At 37.9% G+C, this 18,159-nt stretch overlaps 1 protein-coding gene and 1 long non-coding RNA gene across 11 annotated transcripts in view; one reads left to right on the plus strand and one right to left on the minus strand.

Moving 5' to 3' along the window:
* LOC110176284 (uncharacterized) overlaps window positions 1-18,159 on the minus strand; it is a 344,989-nt gene that overhangs the window by 165,641 nt on the left and 161,189 nt on the right. The gene's annotated exons all lie outside the window — the stretch shown is intronic.
* On the plus strand, window positions 334-7,371 carry LOC110176281 (cationic amino acid transporter 2). 10 transcript variants are annotated; one of them, XM_086833818.1, is made up of 9 exons: window positions 334-416; window positions 1,490-1,669; window positions 1,759-1,867; window positions 2,757-3,058; window positions 3,128-3,412; window positions 3,479-3,583; window positions 3,645-4,463; window positions 4,523-4,798; window positions 7,158-7,371. In XM_086833818.1, exons 4-9 carry the CDS (start codon window positions 2,818-2,820, stop codon window positions 7,256-7,258), a joined length of 1,827 nt encoding a protein of 608 aa, XP_086689944.1. In that variant the 5' UTR covers window positions 334-416; window positions 1,490-1,669; window positions 1,759-1,867; window positions 2,757-2,817; the 3' UTR covers window positions 7,259-7,371. The 10 variants fall into 10 exon arrangements, with proteins under 10 accessions (XP_086689944.1, XP_086689939.1, XP_086689945.1 ...); XM_086833813.1 differs by lacking the exon at window positions 7,158-7,371 and adding an exon at window positions 4,884-7,152; XM_086833819.1 differs by having other exon boundaries at window positions 337-416; window positions 1,738-1,867.

Raw genomic sequence — 18,159 nt, forward strand, 5'->3', positions numbered from 1 at the left:
ATATTTTATCTATTCAAATTCCATTTCGATTCTGCTTTCACATAAAAGCGCATCGTAGCTTATCAACCGACTTAACCACTTCATAAAATCTACAAATTGACACCCAACAGCTAACTACAACAAATAAAAGCAATAACAACAAACAGAACCTAAAAAACACTGAGAACAATATTAGAACAAAAACAATAATAAGAAGAAGACGAGCAGCAGCAGCATTTATAATTGTGTGTGTTTTTGTTGGTGTGATATTGTTACTGCATTCCGCTATATAATCGGGCCAGTTTGCCGCAACGCTCTCTCTTCTATATAGCGAGCAAAATATTATCTTACACTTTCAGTTAACGTTATACACCGAAACCGTCAACAACCGAGCTTGTGCTGCCAGTGCGACAGAGATAGAGAATACTAGAGCCAGTGTAAGCGAGATAGCGAAAAGCGCTAGGAAAAATGCGAACGTTCAAATCTAAAGCCAAAAAAAAAAAAAACGGCAGATCGGAAATGAAGTAAAAACGTGAATACAAACAGAGAGTGTCTTATCAGAAACAACATAAATAACAGAATTCTGGAATTGCTTGTAAAAAAAAGTCGGAAAAAAAACTAGAAAAATCTGTTGTTTCCTTATCGCAAAGATCATAAAACCGAAAGTCGGAAAACAACAACGAACGCACAGCAGCAGCAGCAACATCGAAAAAAAATTCAGCAGCAAAATGCGACGTCACAGAGTGTGATTCAGCCTCTCCCTCATCCCTCTCCCTTTTGCACCCCTCCCACTCTCTTACCTGCTAATTTTTCTCTTCTCTTTATTTTGTTTCGTATTCGCTCTAATTACAACTCAGATCATCTAGAGAAACCCTCCTCTCTCCTCCCCTTACTCCCGCCTTATCTCTAGTAAATCCAACCGATCCGAACGGGATTCGTCTTCGTTTCTTATCAGTTGTGTTTCGTGTGTGTGCAGTGAAAGAAATTAATGAGTGACTTTTGTGATTTAAAGAGTGGTAAATATAATAAATAATTAATAAAAGTAAATAAATGAATCAAATATTATGAGACAATGAGTTAAATAAAAAGAGTGAATCAATAAGTAAATTATTAAAGGATAATAATAAATAAAATAAAAATAGTTAAAACAAATAACTAGTAAAAACAAATTATAAATAAATAAATCAAAAAATAAATAATAATAATAAAGAAATAATAAAATAATAATAAGAAAAAATAATAATAAATAAATGTTGGGAAATTATGGAATAAAAGGATTGATTTAATAAATAATGAAAAGTATGGCACACTGTGAAATAATAAATATTTCAAATTTAATATTTTAAGATCTATACTTAAAATATTTAAAAACCTTTAATTTATTTGAAATAATTATTTAAAAGTTTAATAATTAAATTAATTAAAAAGGAAAACTCCTCTCAAAAAGTTTGAATTCAATTTATTATTATTATTCGTGCATTATTTAAGCCTCGTTATTTTTCTCTCCCAGTTCCCCGCTCTCCGTTCTCCGCTCTCCTCTCTCCAATGGCTGATACTAACTCTCATCAGATAGAGGAGGAGGTAAGAGTTCTGCTCCCTGGACTGTTGGTCTTATCTGAATAAGAATAAGCAACCGATTTCGCGGCTGTAATACGACACCGACAACCTGCAGACGCTCCGAGATCGCCAAGTATGTCAGTCACACATTTCTTGTCCATTTTATTTCAATTGTCTTGTGTGAACGGTAATTAATAATAGACTTACAAATTCATTAATAAGAAACGGAAACAAAAGGCGAGGAGAAAATATTTGCATTGCCTCCAACAACTGCAACAGAGAGTGAGAGAGAGACAGAAGAAAGCCTGAAAAAACAGTTTTCCAGCTGGTGGTGAGTGAAGTTTACCTTAATTATATAAATGTAGCATAAGTTTTCATTCGACAGACCTCACCTAGACCCATTTAATTATCTTAATTAAGCGGAAAGTAAAGCCAGTTATAAAGTTATAATAATAGAAAAGCAAACAAAGTGAGGAAAAGAACTTGAGCATCTGATTCTTATCAAAGTCTGTGAGAAGTATTGCTTTTCTTTTTCTACGAAAAAAAAGGTGTGGGTGTATATGGTTAGTCACCTGTTTGGAGGAAAATTAAATAGTATAATTAATTATTTATAATGGGGAAAAAGATTAATCGGATTAAGTCATAGTACTTCTTCTTCAGTAACCTATATGTTTAATTAAATTTATTATGTGAAGTTATTTTATCATTAATGTAAATGTAAAACAAAGAAGAAATGTTTAAGATATTGTGACCAGAATAATATAGTAAAATTTGAAGCTTTTATTGTAATTGTGAATTGTAATTATTAAAGAAATTTGTTTTATTATTTATTTTCATTTTTGTATCTCAATTTCACTATCAAAATCATTGTTATTATGGCTTTAACCCAATTTCCCCAAGAAAATTCATAACAAAAACCTTTGCATTGCAACTTGTAAAGACCCGAAAAACACCCACTCATATAATATATATAGCACTCTCCATAAATATAGACAGACTACCCATATATACACCCAATTCTAAGTAGAACAATCGAGTTCAAACTAACAACTGACAATAGCCTCGCCATTTACGATTACAATTTGAGCTCAATTATTTGCATTATACAATCGTTGGCACAAAGATAAGCCCCCTTGGAAAATACGTAAATCCAAAGTGGCATCAATGATCTTGACTAAACCTGGACTATGTGCATTTGCAAATTGATTCTTTTTTTTCAGAATCTCAAGCAGGGTTTACTGAACTGCACCCGTGAATCCCGAGGAGAGTAATTACGCAGATATGGTGCGCCAAGTTTCACCCTGGAAGGTTCTCACCCGGCGTAAACATCTCCAAGCCGATGGCACTGAGGGAGAAACGAAATTGAATCGGGTGTTGGGTCTTTGGGATCTCACGGCCCTGGGAGTGGGATCGACCTTGGGGGCAGGGGTCTATGTGCTGGCTGGACAGATTGCCAAGGATCAAGCGGGTCCCTCGGTAATGATATCATTTGCCATTGCAGCTCTGGCCTCGCTTCTAGCGGGTAAGTATTTTATACAATTAAATATATACTTTATTTACTTTTTAAATTAATGAAATTCCTTTATTTCAGGCGTTTGTTATGCTGAATTTGGAGCCAGAGTTCCCAAAGCGGGTTCCGCTTATATCTATAGTTATGTCTGCATTGGTGAATTTGTGGCCTTTGTCATTGGATGGAATCTCATATTGGAATATATAATTGGAACAGCAAGTGTTTGTCGGGGTATCAGTTTGTATCTGGACTCCCTTTTGAATGATACCCTAAAGACCACATTTGCGGAAGTGGCACCCATGAATGTTAGCTTTTTGGGGAGCTACTTTGATTTTCTCGCCTTTGGATTAGTTGTTGTTTTTGGAGGTTCGTATGAAATAAATACTTTAGAATGTTATTTAAATAATTTATAAATTTGTGTACAATTTTCAGTGGCCTTAGCCTTTGGAGTGGAGACCTCTACAATGGCTAATAACTTTGTCACTTGTCTTAACATCTTTATACTGGGATTTGTCATAATTGCTGGCGCCATAAAAGGTATGGCAAATAACATATATAATATTCTATGAAATTAATTATAAAATATTTATATTCGTAGCTGACTTCTCCAACTGGACAGTGGAACCGAGCAATGTTACTGCCAATTATACCATTGGTTCAGGTGGTTACTTTCCCTATGGTTTCGAAGGAACTCTCCAGGGAGCTGCCACCTGCTTCTTTGGTTTCGTGGGCTTTGATTGCATTGCCACTACGGGGGAAGAGGTTCGAAATCCTCGCAAGAATATACCCCAATCTATACTTCTGTCCCTGTTGATCATCTTTTTGTGCTATTTTGGAGTGTCCACTGTGCTGACCTTGATGTTGCCCTACTATCTTCAAGATGCCAATGCCCCATTGCCTTATGCCTTCGAATATGTGGGTTGGCCAGTGGCCATGTGGATCGTGACTATTGGAGGATTAGTGGGTCTGCTGGCCAGTCTATTTGGAGCTTTGTTTCCCCTCCCCCGAGTGATGTACTCCATGGCCCAGGATGGACTCTTGTTCCGGTTTCTGGGCAAAGTGAGTCCAAGATTCCGAGTTCCGGTCACAGGATCCATTATAGCAGCACTTTTCACGGCCGTGATAGCAGGGCTCTTTGATTTAGCTCAACTAGTTAGTTTGCTTTCAATTGGAACATTGTTGGCATACAGTGTAGTGGCTATATCCATTATGTTACTACGATATATGGATTATTGTGAAATGGAGGAAAGTTCAGGACAGAGGCAAGAAAGTCGAGCCTCGGAGACAACTTCGTTGACCTCCAGAAGTGAGCGATTTACTTGCGGTTCGGTTTGCACACAACTCTTCAATGTCCATCGATTATCGGAACCAAATGCTATATCCTACAGGATTGTGGGAGTTCTGGCTACCATATTTTGTGAGTAATGAACAAATAACTCTTAAGATAATATATTTATAAAATATTCTTAATTTCAGGTCTCCTTTCCCTGGGTCTGGGTGTTCTAATAATGCAGGCTCATCCTTCAATTGCCTCTCAGGAACCTTGGGCCCTAACTCTCCTTGTGGTATTAATCCTGCTCATTGTCCTGGTTATCCTGCTAATTTGTCTGCAGCCCAGAGAAGCTCGTAGTCGCTTATTCAGAGTACCCTTTGTTCCCATTGTGCCTGCCATTAGTATCTTTATCAATATTTATTTGATGCTTCAGCTGGATAGTTGGACCTGGATCCGTTTTGGAGTCTGGATGATTGTGGGTGAGTTGATTTTATCTTCAAAATCTCACTGCATGTAGTAGAAATTAATGCATGTTGCACTTTTGTACTAACTTAAATGTCCTAGGCATACCCATATTCCTTGCATGTTGGTATCTTTACGATTGCAAGAATCCCCAGAAGAGGAATCCCGAGAGATTGGCCTTTTACAAGGCGCTGAAGGGATTGGATGATGACCTAAACAAGGAGCACAATTGTTTGTCCAAAGAGAGTATATTGACTGTGGAAACTCAACTGAAGAAGAGTCCCAGCAGCAGTTTGGATCAAATCCAGAATTTAAGTGATGTTGGCGAGGATTTGATTGAGGTGAAGCATGCCAATGGGAAACTGTTTTATGTGGAAGATACCAAGAGTGAAAATTCCACTGCAACTTTGGGAAATGAATCCCCATCGCGGGATGATGAGCAATCGGTTATTGCCATGCTGGACGATGTGCTCGATGCCGAGGACATTCAACAAAGTCAACAGGAGCTGGAACAGCAACTCATATTTGAGCGTCATTTCAGTCTGGACTCGGAGATGTATCCAAGTGTTATTGAAACAGTAATTGTGGCCACCGTTCACAGCAGCAGCAGCGATGATGATGAGACTCAGGATGGAATTTCCCTGGGCAGGAATAGAAGATACGAGGAGTGCAAATTGGTGGCCCAGCAAATGCTTGAGGAGCTCTTCAATAGCGAGGCTTTCTATGAGCAGCTTGAAAGGGTTAAAGCAGGAGGGGATCAATTAAATGAGAATTTTCCACAGTCTCCAGAACCACAACCCCTAATGCAGCTTAGACCAACCCTGCAACGTATGCCCTCACAGACATCCCTAAAATCGCAGGCCTCTGAAATTGAGGATCCCCTGCATTCGGCCAAGTTTAAAGACCGCCTAAGTCACATCATTATGAATGGCAATGTCCACAATATGAAGGGGCCGGTAAAGAGGAACAACGAGGAGTATGGAGAGGAAAATCTGGAGCAGGACGACTATGATGATGATGATGATGAGCCAAAGGCAAGGCCGCAGCTAAAGCAATCGAAAAGCGAAACCGATGTGCGTCGCTTAATGCTGAAGGCCATCAGCGAACTGAAAATCGACCATAATGAGGCTGGTAATGTTGATGAGGTCCTCACTGAAAGCCCCTTCAAATCCCCAGTGCCACCTGCTCCAGTTGCTCCAGTTGCAGGTTCAGGTACAGGTGCAGGTGCTGTTGCAATTGCGAGTGCGAGTGCCAGCAACATACCGCGTCCACCGAAATTCGATCCGGTGCTGTACAAGACCATCAACAGCATTAGTTTGCGCAAACAGCGACCCAGTTTGAGTCAGCATCAGCAGCAGCAACATATCGTGGATGCCAAGAACCCGGCAATGGTGCCACCGGAATCGCGGCTGGAGACGGAGACGGTAACGAGTCCGGATCCTGGCCAGCAACCGGACTCGGAGCCATTGCCATTCAAAGCGAAATTGGAGGCCATATTGCAGCGTGGTCCCTCGCACCGAACTCAACAACATCCGGACTTGGTGCGTCGCCATCGTCCGCAGTCCACCTACCTGGAGGTGGAGCAGGTGGAAAGCTGAGGGGTGTGCGTGTTCTCCTGGTGAAACCAGGGGGGGTACCATTTTCCTACCACCTCCCCCGCAGCCCCCCAGTTAAAAGTAGTAGTCGAGTCGTGCTGCATGCGAATCGGAATGCAAATGCAGCTTGTTTTGTACATATCCAGCATAGCTGTAGTTACTAGTAGTCACTAGTTAGTTAAGTAAGGAATGCAAGCAATTTTTAGTTGATAAGAAAAACAGGTGGATTGTGAGAGGGGGGAGTTTAGGAAAATAATAGTTTATCTCTAGATAGTTTGATGGGGGGAAAGAAAGAGCATTTAATTCTGTACGAAAATGTTTAGCCAACAAGAAAATGCTTAAACCTAAAGTTGGGAGAGAAAAATTGCTGATCTATATATAAACATATAGTTTTCTAATATAAATAATATATATCAAGCTACTTCTTTAAAAGTAATTAAATTTGTAGACTGAAAATGTAACATAAATCACTTTTAAATCTCTTTTTCAACCCCAAAACTTTACAGCCATAAATCTAACAAAATTAAATCTATAATCTCTGCTAAGGATTAAAGAAGAGTTTATAAAATTCAGATAATTTGAAGAGTATAATTAAATATAAAACTAATTCCTATTAATCTATAACCTTTCACAATCCACCTTTAATTAATATGCATGCTTAGCTAACTCAAAGCTAGTCGAAAAAGTATTTAATAAAACGGTATTATAGTCATCAAAACTAAAGCTTAAGATATATCTAAAAACACAAACTAATTGATTCTCTATATATACATCTATATAGGACTTTCCATATACTTTTTCTATGGCCTGCCCAATAGCTATCGAGAACTGAAGCGCCAAAGGGCTGGCTGGCAGAAGCTCAAATATAGCGATCGTCTCTGAGAACATCGATGATAATTATTTGTCTATATAAAATGTATATAACCCGAAGCCAATTTGATAAATTGTCAACAATTTGTTGGTTATAAATAAAAATCTAGTTGTAATTAATAAAAGTCAGGCGAGGGTTTACCTGAGGGAGATCCAAGAGAAAGGAACGAAAAAGAAAAGAAATGTTGAGAGCAACTGCAGCCGCTTCCGGAATCGATTCCCCCGATGATCATTGGTAAAGTGTGTGTTGTATTAATAACTTAACAATGAATGGGGATCGTTCCATTGTCTTTTTAATTCCCAGTGGCCTTGTCTTGAAGAGACTTCTCCTACTCCTTGTCTGGAAGATGCTTCTGCCTCCATCTCCTTGCAACTGCACTGACTTTGATAAATTAATTGGCATCGGCTGATCGTTGAGAGCGAGTGTGTGTGCATCTCTTGGGGAGTGTGTTTCCCCTTTGGCCTATTTGGAGATTTAACCCTCTGCTCTTGGATATATGTTTACACAACAAAAAAAATGTGAAAAATAGTTTATAAATTCATGTAATTTAATTAAAGTTGAACCGCTTATTATATACAACTAAGAAAACCTTTCTTTAAGTTATATTTAATCCTTTTACAAAGTCTCTCTTTAGACCAACTTTTCAGCAAATTTCTTGGTATTTCATACCTAGTTATTTCCCTCAGTGTAGCTCTGGTCCCCACTTTTCCTTTGATTTTGATTAGAGAGAAAACATCCCCTTGGGCTGCTGGTGTTTCCCCCTTTTTCGCTGCTATTTTCCCAAACTATGCTCTGATTTATGCGGACATTCGTTTTGGGCATTTCTTTGGTCAGGTTGCCACTGATGATGGTCTCTAGTTTTCTCAGCTCCTGATGCCAGTCTGGAGATTTTGTATAACCGCAAGACGAAAGACGAAACAACTGGCGACTGTTTGGCGTCCCATCTTCTCTCTACAATAAGGAGATGGATACCCGGGGTTGCTCAAAGACTTTTGTGCTGCGTAAGTGTAACAAATTGTAATCGTATTTGGCGGGCGACTTTGTCTGGGGCGTGCCCCTGACTTTTCCAGCTCCGGCTTTATTATTATTAACTTTGTTATGGGTCGGGGCTTGAGGGAGAGAGAGGAGTAAGTATCTCCCAGAAGTCAGTCCCAGGGTCTGGTGGTTGTTTGTTACACTTGCTCGACGACGACGACTGTCCGTCCGCCTTCCCCTTTATCTAGTCGACCGTTCAAATAGTTTTATGGCATATTTATGGGCGCCAAAACTTAAAGTCCCTCCAGCTAAGACTTTAAGACTTCCGAAAACTGGGAGGAGAATGGGTGGAGCTTCACAGATCTCCAGACATTTCCAAGAGCATTGACATCAGGGCTGTGTGACAAATTGGCAAAGAGCGAAACTAATTAATGCAGGGGGAATACTACAACTTTTGGATATTGCATTCCATTTTTGGGGGGGAAATAATGGAAGATGTTTTGGTTAAATATTCATATGGGAAAATGGATGCTAAGAATGTATGGTACAAGATACTGTTGACTAAATAAAGAATTTTATGGAATTTTTCAGCTTAAAGAAGAGTTAGAATTAGATATGATATAATAACACTTCTCTGAGAGCTAAGGGACAAAGGAGCTAGGACTCGTTACCTATGTTAGTTCTTAGTTTAAAACTAATTGTTAGCTTCAAATAACTAAATAAATCACTGCTCATATATTCTTTCAAATAAATTTAAAATAGCAATATTTTAAACCCCTAAAACTTAGCTTTCTACTATGTAAACTAAAATAATTACTATATTCGTAGTACAGTACTTATTTCCTCAACCATTTTCCTTTACCTGTAACTCTTACAACTTTCCTTTGATTTTCCCTGCCACAAAATGAGTTAAGCTTTATTTCGGTCAGAGTTTTTTCCCCCTGAAACAATTTCTTTTCAAATTGGGTTTTGGTTATGTAATCATTGCTCAGCTCTAATAACATTTTCCAACCCAACCTCTGCCATGTATTTTTTTCATCATGTTTGAAGTTGGTTAGTTTGTTATTATTTCCTCTGCTGTCTAAAGCGGCTTTTCCATATTCATAAAAATTGCGATCTGCCGGCATTCACATTCGCATTCCGACAGGACATAATCCTCTTAACGTGGCCGGGACAAACTCTCAGTCTCTCCACTGATTTTCTCGTATTTTGTTTTGCTGAATTGTTTCGAAAATTAAAATATGTGCTAGGGTACACTGGCACTGAGGAGGGTTTAAGCCAGCAGCGGAAGTTGTCATCATCATTTGCCAGGCAAGGTGTACACGCGGTGTCCTGCCGCTGCAAATTGCAGTCCTTCCACCGGCTCCTGCTACCTACCACCAAAGTCAATGGCACTCGACAAAAACATTTTGTCAAAACAACGGAGGCGGCTGCTACTGTACGCAAAGTGGATCAGTGGATTTTGTTCGTTTCAAATAAAAAAGAAGGAAAAAGTAATTCTCGTAGCAACAGCTGCACAAATGCAGGACTTCCAACGACAACCAGGAAACAAAAAAAAAAAATGGGAAAAGGATTAGCATTTCGGTTTAGCTGTTTGCTCAATCGGCCATGACAGCCAGCCACGGATATATATGGTGCATGTCAAGGCTCCCTGGCACTGTGTTTCGGTTTTCTATTTGCTAGATTTTGGATTTTAGATTTTGGATTCAGGAGGCTGCCTCTGCGGTCTGTGCATACATATGTTAAGCAGGAGATTGCATTCGGATGAGATTAACCCATTGAGGAGGTTTTGTGCCGGCCTAAATGAATTACACTTTAATGGGATTGAAAAGGTATCCTGTGGCTACAGGCCTGAGGTCAAGTCAAGGGAGATTAATAGTGCAAGATTCATCTTGTGGCACAGGGAAAAGAAGGATTTCCGGTGGCTCTTTTTAAAAAGTTATTTTAAAGAGAAGATTGTTGAGCGTTTTTAAGGTATAAATTATGACATACAGAATATTGTATGTTTTTAAAAGAAAAAGAAAAGGTTAAGATTAAGTTCTTCTAATCAAAATAATTATAAAAGGGAACCCTAAAAAGGACTTACTTTAGTTTGATATTTGAAACTACAAGAAGCTTCTCTTGTATATAAATAAATTTCTGAGTTATCAAAGGCTCAAAATAAGATTTCATTTAATTATAGAAAACTCTTTCCCGGAATACAACATGTTGTATTGTATTTTTACTTTCCCCCACTTAACTTTTCAATTACATTTTCAAACCCCTTAATTCATTTACCGTTTCCAATGCCAATTGTACACACATTGTGTGGCCTCACACCCTCGGAAAAATCCCATCTGGCATTGTTCTCATCACTGGATATTTACCTGGAATATATATGTTATATAGTATGCCTTCACGTATTGATCTCTCAATAGCGAGGGACACCTTGCGAATTGTTAATCACGGTTTCGTAAGGAATTGCATTACAATCAGTCTGATTTCTCAGCACTTTCTGCTCCTTAAAATCTCAGTCTTAAGTATTCCTCTTGTGCATCCTTGGGTGCTCCTCATAATTGCTCCTTTGTCATTTTGCCACAACGCACAAAAGAGTCTTGGAAAATTGGTTGAGGGAAAAATAATACGCTGTTGATTCTCTACTCGATTTCAATTGATTTCTAGGAGCCATCTACAGTGCCTCTAATTTTTTCTCATTTATCTTGTTTGGGACAAATGGTTTGTGCTTGTCATAACCTTCTTCTATTTTTACAATTTTCTATTCTTATTCTTATAGAGAAATAATTCTTGCCTTGGGCATTCGACAATTTTTTAAAGAAGAATAATATTTACCGAGCCACGCACAATGGCAGGACGATACTGGGTGAAGAGAACTCACTGGGACAGGGCATTGTTTTCGCATTCAATTCCCTGACAATAAGCATTATTGAGAATCTGAAATGTGGCCTGGCCTGCACACGTTTCGTTCTGTCTCTTTCGGCGCCCCTCTAGCTATCCCTCCCTCTCTCTCTCTCGCTAAGTGTGTGAGTGCGCTTAGAATGTTAACCAAGCCAACCAAGCAATTCAAATTCAATTTGCCCCATTATGTGAGGCCCATTGTTCCTGGCTAAATTCTAAGGGGCTATAAGGCATTCTCTGCAAAGAGCAGGGAACCTAGGGGAGGAGGAGTGGAGTGAAGAGGAGAGGTGTGCAGCGGGCCAAGACTGCAAGCCAAGTTAAGTGCAATACAAAAGGCAGACAGATTAAAAATGTGCAAAAGACGCATGCACAGGAAATAAATTTTGGAATTTGTAAATATTAAAAATATAAAATAAATTCAATAATAATTTGCATTTTAAATTTTAGGTGAGCCTTAAGAATTTACTGAGATTTAAGTAACTAAAAAGGATTTTAAAGCGAGGGAGCCCTAAAAAGTAGGCAATGGTTTTGTATTTGGTTCGTTCGTGTTCTTTAAAATCAAATAAAACTAACTTAAATATTTCTTTATATTTAATATATAAATATAAGATCAATACATTTTCAAAATTAAGTAAAAACAAATATTTAATATTTAAATTTCATAATTATATTCCATCTGTACTACAAAGAGGAGACACTGGGTGGACATCTTCAAGCTAAATGAATGCAATAAGTAAATAACAAAATGTCCTTAGCATTTTCTGACACACTCACACTCCCTCTCTTTCTCTTCCTATTTCTCTGTCTCTTTGCTTTTCTGTATCTCCCTTCGCCCTAGTCTGTTCCTATTTCTCTGACTATATCTTTTCAGGTCTCCAGGACAATGGGAATGTCAGCAGTTGCAGTTGCATTTGCCGTTGACATCCTGGCCTGAATGCGAAGACAGAGACGACAAAACAACGGGTAGAAAGGGATAGCATGAAACGATAATCGAGAAACAGGAACAAATTCTCGCATTCTCCTATTCTCTCCCTTTTCTCACAGCTGTCAGCAGCAACAAATTGCGCGCAAAGTTGGCATTAGAAAATGTGGGCGGAAATGGAGGTGAGCGGTGAGAAAAATCTATGAGGAAATCGAGAAGTGATGGGAAATACGAAAGTTGAATGCACTTTTTGAATGGGAGAGTCATTAAGTAAAATAATTCAAAAGAATTAATTTACTTTAAATATTATTTGGTATGCCTTAATTTTGTTATATAAGTCAAGAACATTTTGCGAAAAATCAACAAGGTAATATTCCACAATTAGTATCTTCAGTATTACTCTTGAACTCTTAAATATTTCCTTATAATTTAACTACTTTCTAAGATCTCTTATTTATCTTGATCTCTATAATTTTAGGGGATAAATATCCTTTTTCCCTCTATTAGTTTTCGGTAATCTCCGCACTCGTTGGTGCACTTAGGGTATAGTTTTTTGGCTTTAATTTTAGGGCCGCACTGCGTTCACTCATTTTGTTGGCCCAAAATGGAGGGAGGGGAGGGCTTCAGGCACATCTGCCTTGTCCTGCTGGCAACCATCATCCTTCTCCTGCTTGTGCTCATCAGGAGCCATCATCGGTCGACAGCCAGCAGCAGCAGTGAGCATTCAGCATCAGCACATCAAGTGGCAATCATATTAACCGGCTTAATTGTCAACATACAGCCAGCAGCAGGGCACCCATCCGCTTTTCCTCCCAATTTCCCTCGAACTTTCACCTCGAACTTTACCCCTAGAACTCTACCCTCGCACTTTCCCTTCTCTCGCCCTTATGGGCCGGGAGCTTGTTGCGGGTGCCAGCTTGTTAACAAGTTGCCAGGAGCTGTTAACGGTTTGCTACCAGTTGTAAAGGAAAAGTACACTAGGGAAAATAGTTTTTCATAATGAAGAGATTTCTTGTAGGTACTTTTTATCACAAATTTGTAGTGAAACAAGATAGAAAATAAATGAGTAAATTTCTTAATTTATATTTAAACCTTTGTATTTCAAGACTCCTAATTGTCCCAAGTGTATCTGTAATTGTGAGCCTACAGTTCTCGGTTTATAGTCACAAATGTGCGTATTTCAAATGCTCATTAGCCACAATTTTTCGACACTAGAGACTCGTGTCGGGGCCTTGTTTGCCATTGGCAAATCGTTCTGGACCCAATGGTTAGTTAGCTGTTGGCCCAGTTCGAAAATTACAGGCCATTTTCATTCATTTTTCCCTGCTAACTAACTAACTGCCTAACTAGCTGAAAAACTAGCCAGCCCGTCGTCCATCACGATGCTAATCAGAATCAGGTTTACAGTCATTATCAATTCCTTTTTAGTATCCCACCAAAAATGTTCATTTTGTTGCGGCTCCATGGGAGGGAGGTAGGGAGTTTTCTTTTAGAGTGTTTTGGGGGGAAATTGGAGGAAAGCGCGTGAAAACCGCGAAATTAAGCAACGCCAAATGACAGGACAGGAATGAATGATGCCATGCAGCATACTCGTCAACAAAGGGATCCTTCATCCTTGGCAACCCGACCAAAACCGAATCTCAGCAAAAGCTCACTCCACTGTTGCCATCATCATCTAAGCCACCAAACTGAACAGCAACCATTTGAGCCACCATCATCACCACCACCACTACCACCTCCATCATCCTCATCATCATCATCATCATCAGTGGAGCTGCTTGTCTTCGTCCTGCTCGTCTCTGTCAAGTTGTATGCAAACTAATCACACGCAAGCATTTGATGCGTTTAAAACACACACCCGCCTTAGGATATATACCATACTCCGCAGATTGACATACAGACTGAAGCTGCCATAGACACAAATGCTGGGTGTTCCTTGGGGGAGACTAAAGGAGTAAGGAGTATATCTAACTAGGAGATATTTTAGAACCATAACTTTAAAATCTTTTAAAAAGAGTTTGAAGTACAAATACTTGCACTGCCTCCTTTAAAAATATATAGAATATTATCTTATCCTAATATATATATCCTTTATGAATATTTGTGATAATTAGTTTGGAAAAGTCATAGAGAAATTGATCGCTGGAAGGGAAAACTTCTAGTCTATCAAATTCACTGTTCTATCCCGTTCTGCTGCTGTTCATCTTTTATAATGTTGGTAATTTGAACATTTCAAATCAAATCTAAACGTCAGTTGGTTACCAGCTGCGGTTTTGCATTTGAGGAGGCAAAAGAGAGCCAGAGGAGCCAGAGGGAGACAGCTGGCGGGAGTCGCCAAATGGAAATTGTCAGCAGCGTTTCAAATGAGAAAGTGCAGATTGGAAAATGGCAGCAGCAGCAGCAGTAGGAAACTACAAAAAAATAGTAAAAACTGAAAAACCAAAGACAGATTTGATGCGAAGCAGATTTCATACACATTGAGAAATACATTAAGGATTAAGTTAAAAGTTAATTCTGAGAATAATAAGCTTAAAGCAAATAATAATAAATTCATTTAGATAAAGCTTATTATTTCTATACTGTACTCAGTATCTTAAAATTACAAAAGTCATTGAAAATAGTTTTTGTTTAAAATAAAAACTTAACTAAAAGATATCATGCCTTAAAAGTTGAATATGTCCCAAGGGTTATTTATATATTTGTAAGCAATTAACATCGATATTTTTGTATGGCACATATTTAAATAAAATAATAAATTAACTTAGATAAAACCAATTAATTTCCCTTTCCAAAAATCAGAATCTTCCTATTAAAATAGGTCATTGCAAATATTATTTATTAACCTAAAGATACTTATCTAAAATTTCTATATATCTTGCAAATCTCTAACTAAAATCTAATAAATATTTAATATATCCTAAACATTTCTCACCCTGTAAGTTCTCTCCCTCACCCCTATTTGTCTGCATAATAAATCGACTTGTAAATGCAATAAATTTTCGATCGAGTGGGGGGCCGGGGCGAAGGCCGAGGCGTATTGAATTTAAAACGCTTAAAGTCAAGGCAGGAGTGCAACCTAATGAAGGAAGCCCCCTTAAAACATTCGCTGTAGTTCACTCGTGGAATGCCAAAAATGTGCAAACATCCTGGGATAGGGACAGGGATGGGCCAGGATACCAAGTGGAGGGAGCAAGTGCTAGGCGAAAACAAGAAAACAAATCACGTTTTAATTTTGTTTAACTAAATACGAAAATCGCACACAGAACAGGGCGTGGGTGGAAGGCCAGAAAGGAGCAGAGAAGAGGGCGGTGGGAGTGGCCTTAAAGGAGGCGTAGGGGGTGTGGCACTGCTGCCTGATGACGTGCAACTCTCGACGCCATTTTGTGCGCTGTCATGCCATACACAATTAAAGCGCCAGGATCTGGAGAACCAGAGCTATGTCTATCCCAAAAAACAAACAGTTGTGGCGATATATTTCTTTCAGAATAATGAATTATAAGTATTAAATATTATAAAGTATTTAATACATAATTAGAAAATAAATTACCGAGAAAGCTATGTCTATCTGAAATAAAACTGTGATGGGAAAAATAATAGCAATCCATATATTTTGTAAATATTTATTTAATAATAATATGAATATATTAATACTTTATTTCTTTTATGATAAGTACTATATATTCAATATTATTATGTAAATTAACTATGAAAAAAGTGTAATAACACATCAAAAGAAAATAATTATAGCGCAAGTGTTTAAATGATTTTTAAAAAGTTATATAACATTTTAAACTGAGAAAATGAATATTCAACATGTATGATAAATAAAATAATACATTTAAAATATTCCTTTTCTCATCTAATACTGCTATACAACTTATAAGAAATCCCTTAAATAATAAAATTCCATATTAATATTTTAATCCCCACTGTAGATTTTCCAGGGGGGGGAGGTATTTGGTGGGGAGACTTTTGGGGAGGAGTGCTTGCTCGCTCAGCTCACGTCTAGCTCAACGTCTAGTTGTAGGGAAATTAAATTAAAATTCACTTGTACGCAAAAAGTCAGGGCCAAGTGGCAGGGCAGGGCAAAGAGGTGATATACAGGGGCGTCGAACGGGGAGGGGTTCAAATTGGTAAAAGAGATTGTAAAGAGATGAAGGGGGGAAAGGGAGTCCTTGGTTAAGTTAGTAAGTCAGCGGGGCGATTGGAAAACTGCGCAGATTTTTCGCTTTTTCGCCTTTTCTTTTTATTTATATTTTTGGTAGTGGAAGGAACAACAAAATTAATTCGTTGAATTTCAAATAAAATGGGAACGAGATGAAGGAGCAGAGAAGAAAAACTATGCTAATGATATACGAAAATTGAAATTTCAATAAAATAATTAAATTTGGCCAGCAGCCTGAAGGAAAACAAAAAGGGAAAGTGTAAAGACAAGGCAAATTAGCAATACAATTTTGGTATTTATCATTATTATTATGGGGGACAAAGGATTTGCGAGTCCTTAATTTGATTTTTCTTTAAGAATTTTCTTGAATACTTTGAAGGGGAAATCGAAGTTTATATATAATAAAGTTTTCAACTATTTGTTCATTAAGAAATTCATATAATTTTTGGGCTCTTCTTCAATTTTGAATTATGGGAGGTCGGAATTTTGTATCGCATTTTTCACGCTGTCACAAAGCATTGAAATTTCCACCATTAATAAATAAAATAAATATTTTTGTTTCTGACCTCCCTTAAGATCATCAAACTTTCAGCTAGCTGATTACTATGATGCTGTTCAAGTACTTCATGTACATCATCACCGATCGCATTATCTCTATACAGCCCTTATTTACTCACTCCGAAATCGAATCCAATGCTCTCCATCATGACCAACTAGAGTGACTATTTATAGTTCAGCCGAAGGTCATGATAAATGACACCAAAAGTATCAAAATACAAGAGGAAATCTTTACACAGAAAAAATAAACATTTATGAATTCATTATATAAAAGATAAATAGAATAAAATATAAAAATAATTAATATTGTTGAAAATAGAAGAGGAAATTTAACTCAATTCTTAAGTAGCATTCATAAAATATATTGGTAAGCTATATACAATATTTCATTGTTTAAATACATTTTACAATATATACAAAATTAACCTTTTTTTTAGGATTAAAAAATGAAAACAACTCCAAATGTATACCAAATTAATCTAAACATTTCTTATTCTAGTTGAAATGATCTATACTGAACTCAATCCAAAAAACACATAGATACAATAATTATTACACAATTATTTTCTGTGTAACAGCTCGTAACAAAACCAGGAAACACGCAGAGCTAAAGGACTAAAGGATCCTTGGAACACTCTGTCGCAGGAGGCAGCTGGCGCTAAGTGCTCTAGATTCGAGGGCGTTAGATTTAGTGCCTTCACTGGGAGACATATGCAGATTATGCTAAAGACATGGGACAACCCAACCAACAAACCAAACCAAACTAGACACCCGGAGAGCTGGATGGGGGGCATGTGCCTGCCCCGCCAAGTCGGTGCAAGTTTTATGAGTTTGTGTACAGGGAAAACCTTTTCCAGACAGCAGTCCGAGGGCACGCCCTTCACCTTGATCTCCAAAAACACGGCTGTCAGCATCTTATTGAGCGTACATAAGCACATTAACTGCGACCGCATCCATGAGATACATTTCGTTGAGGAATATATATACTATTCTGTACTAAGACTGTGCAGTTTTGCGGCAGCCGCTTTGGTCGGTGCAACAAGACACGAAAATTGAAAAAACTGAGACTAATTTTGGGTCGAAACACTGAGAGAAAACTATGGTTGTTTAGGAATAAGAAAGGAATTGAGATTCCAAGACCATCTCTATTTATTTATATGAATATTTCCCTTGCTAAAAAAGAGATCTTCTTTTAGATGTTTCTGTCTTCTTAAAATTTTCTTATAATTTCATTATGATTCCTTTTCTTTTTAAATAAGTTTCAGATTCTGTTTCCCACCTCTATTTTCCCCCAGTGCACCCACGAAAAGTAGAGGGCGAGTAAAGGATAATTACCGAAAAAAAGGAGTGCAGCATATGGCATAGCCTGAAGTCATAGGCGGGTCCTAAAACTAGAC

The sequence above is a fragment of the Drosophila serrata genome, unplaced genomic scaffold, assembly GCF_035046125.1.
Source record: "Drosophila serrata isolate PLE 108 unplaced genomic scaffold, ASM3504612v1 contig_272, whole genome shotgun sequence".
Classification (NCBI taxonomy): Eukaryota; Metazoa; Arthropoda; class Insecta; order Diptera; family Drosophilidae; genus Drosophila; species Drosophila serrata.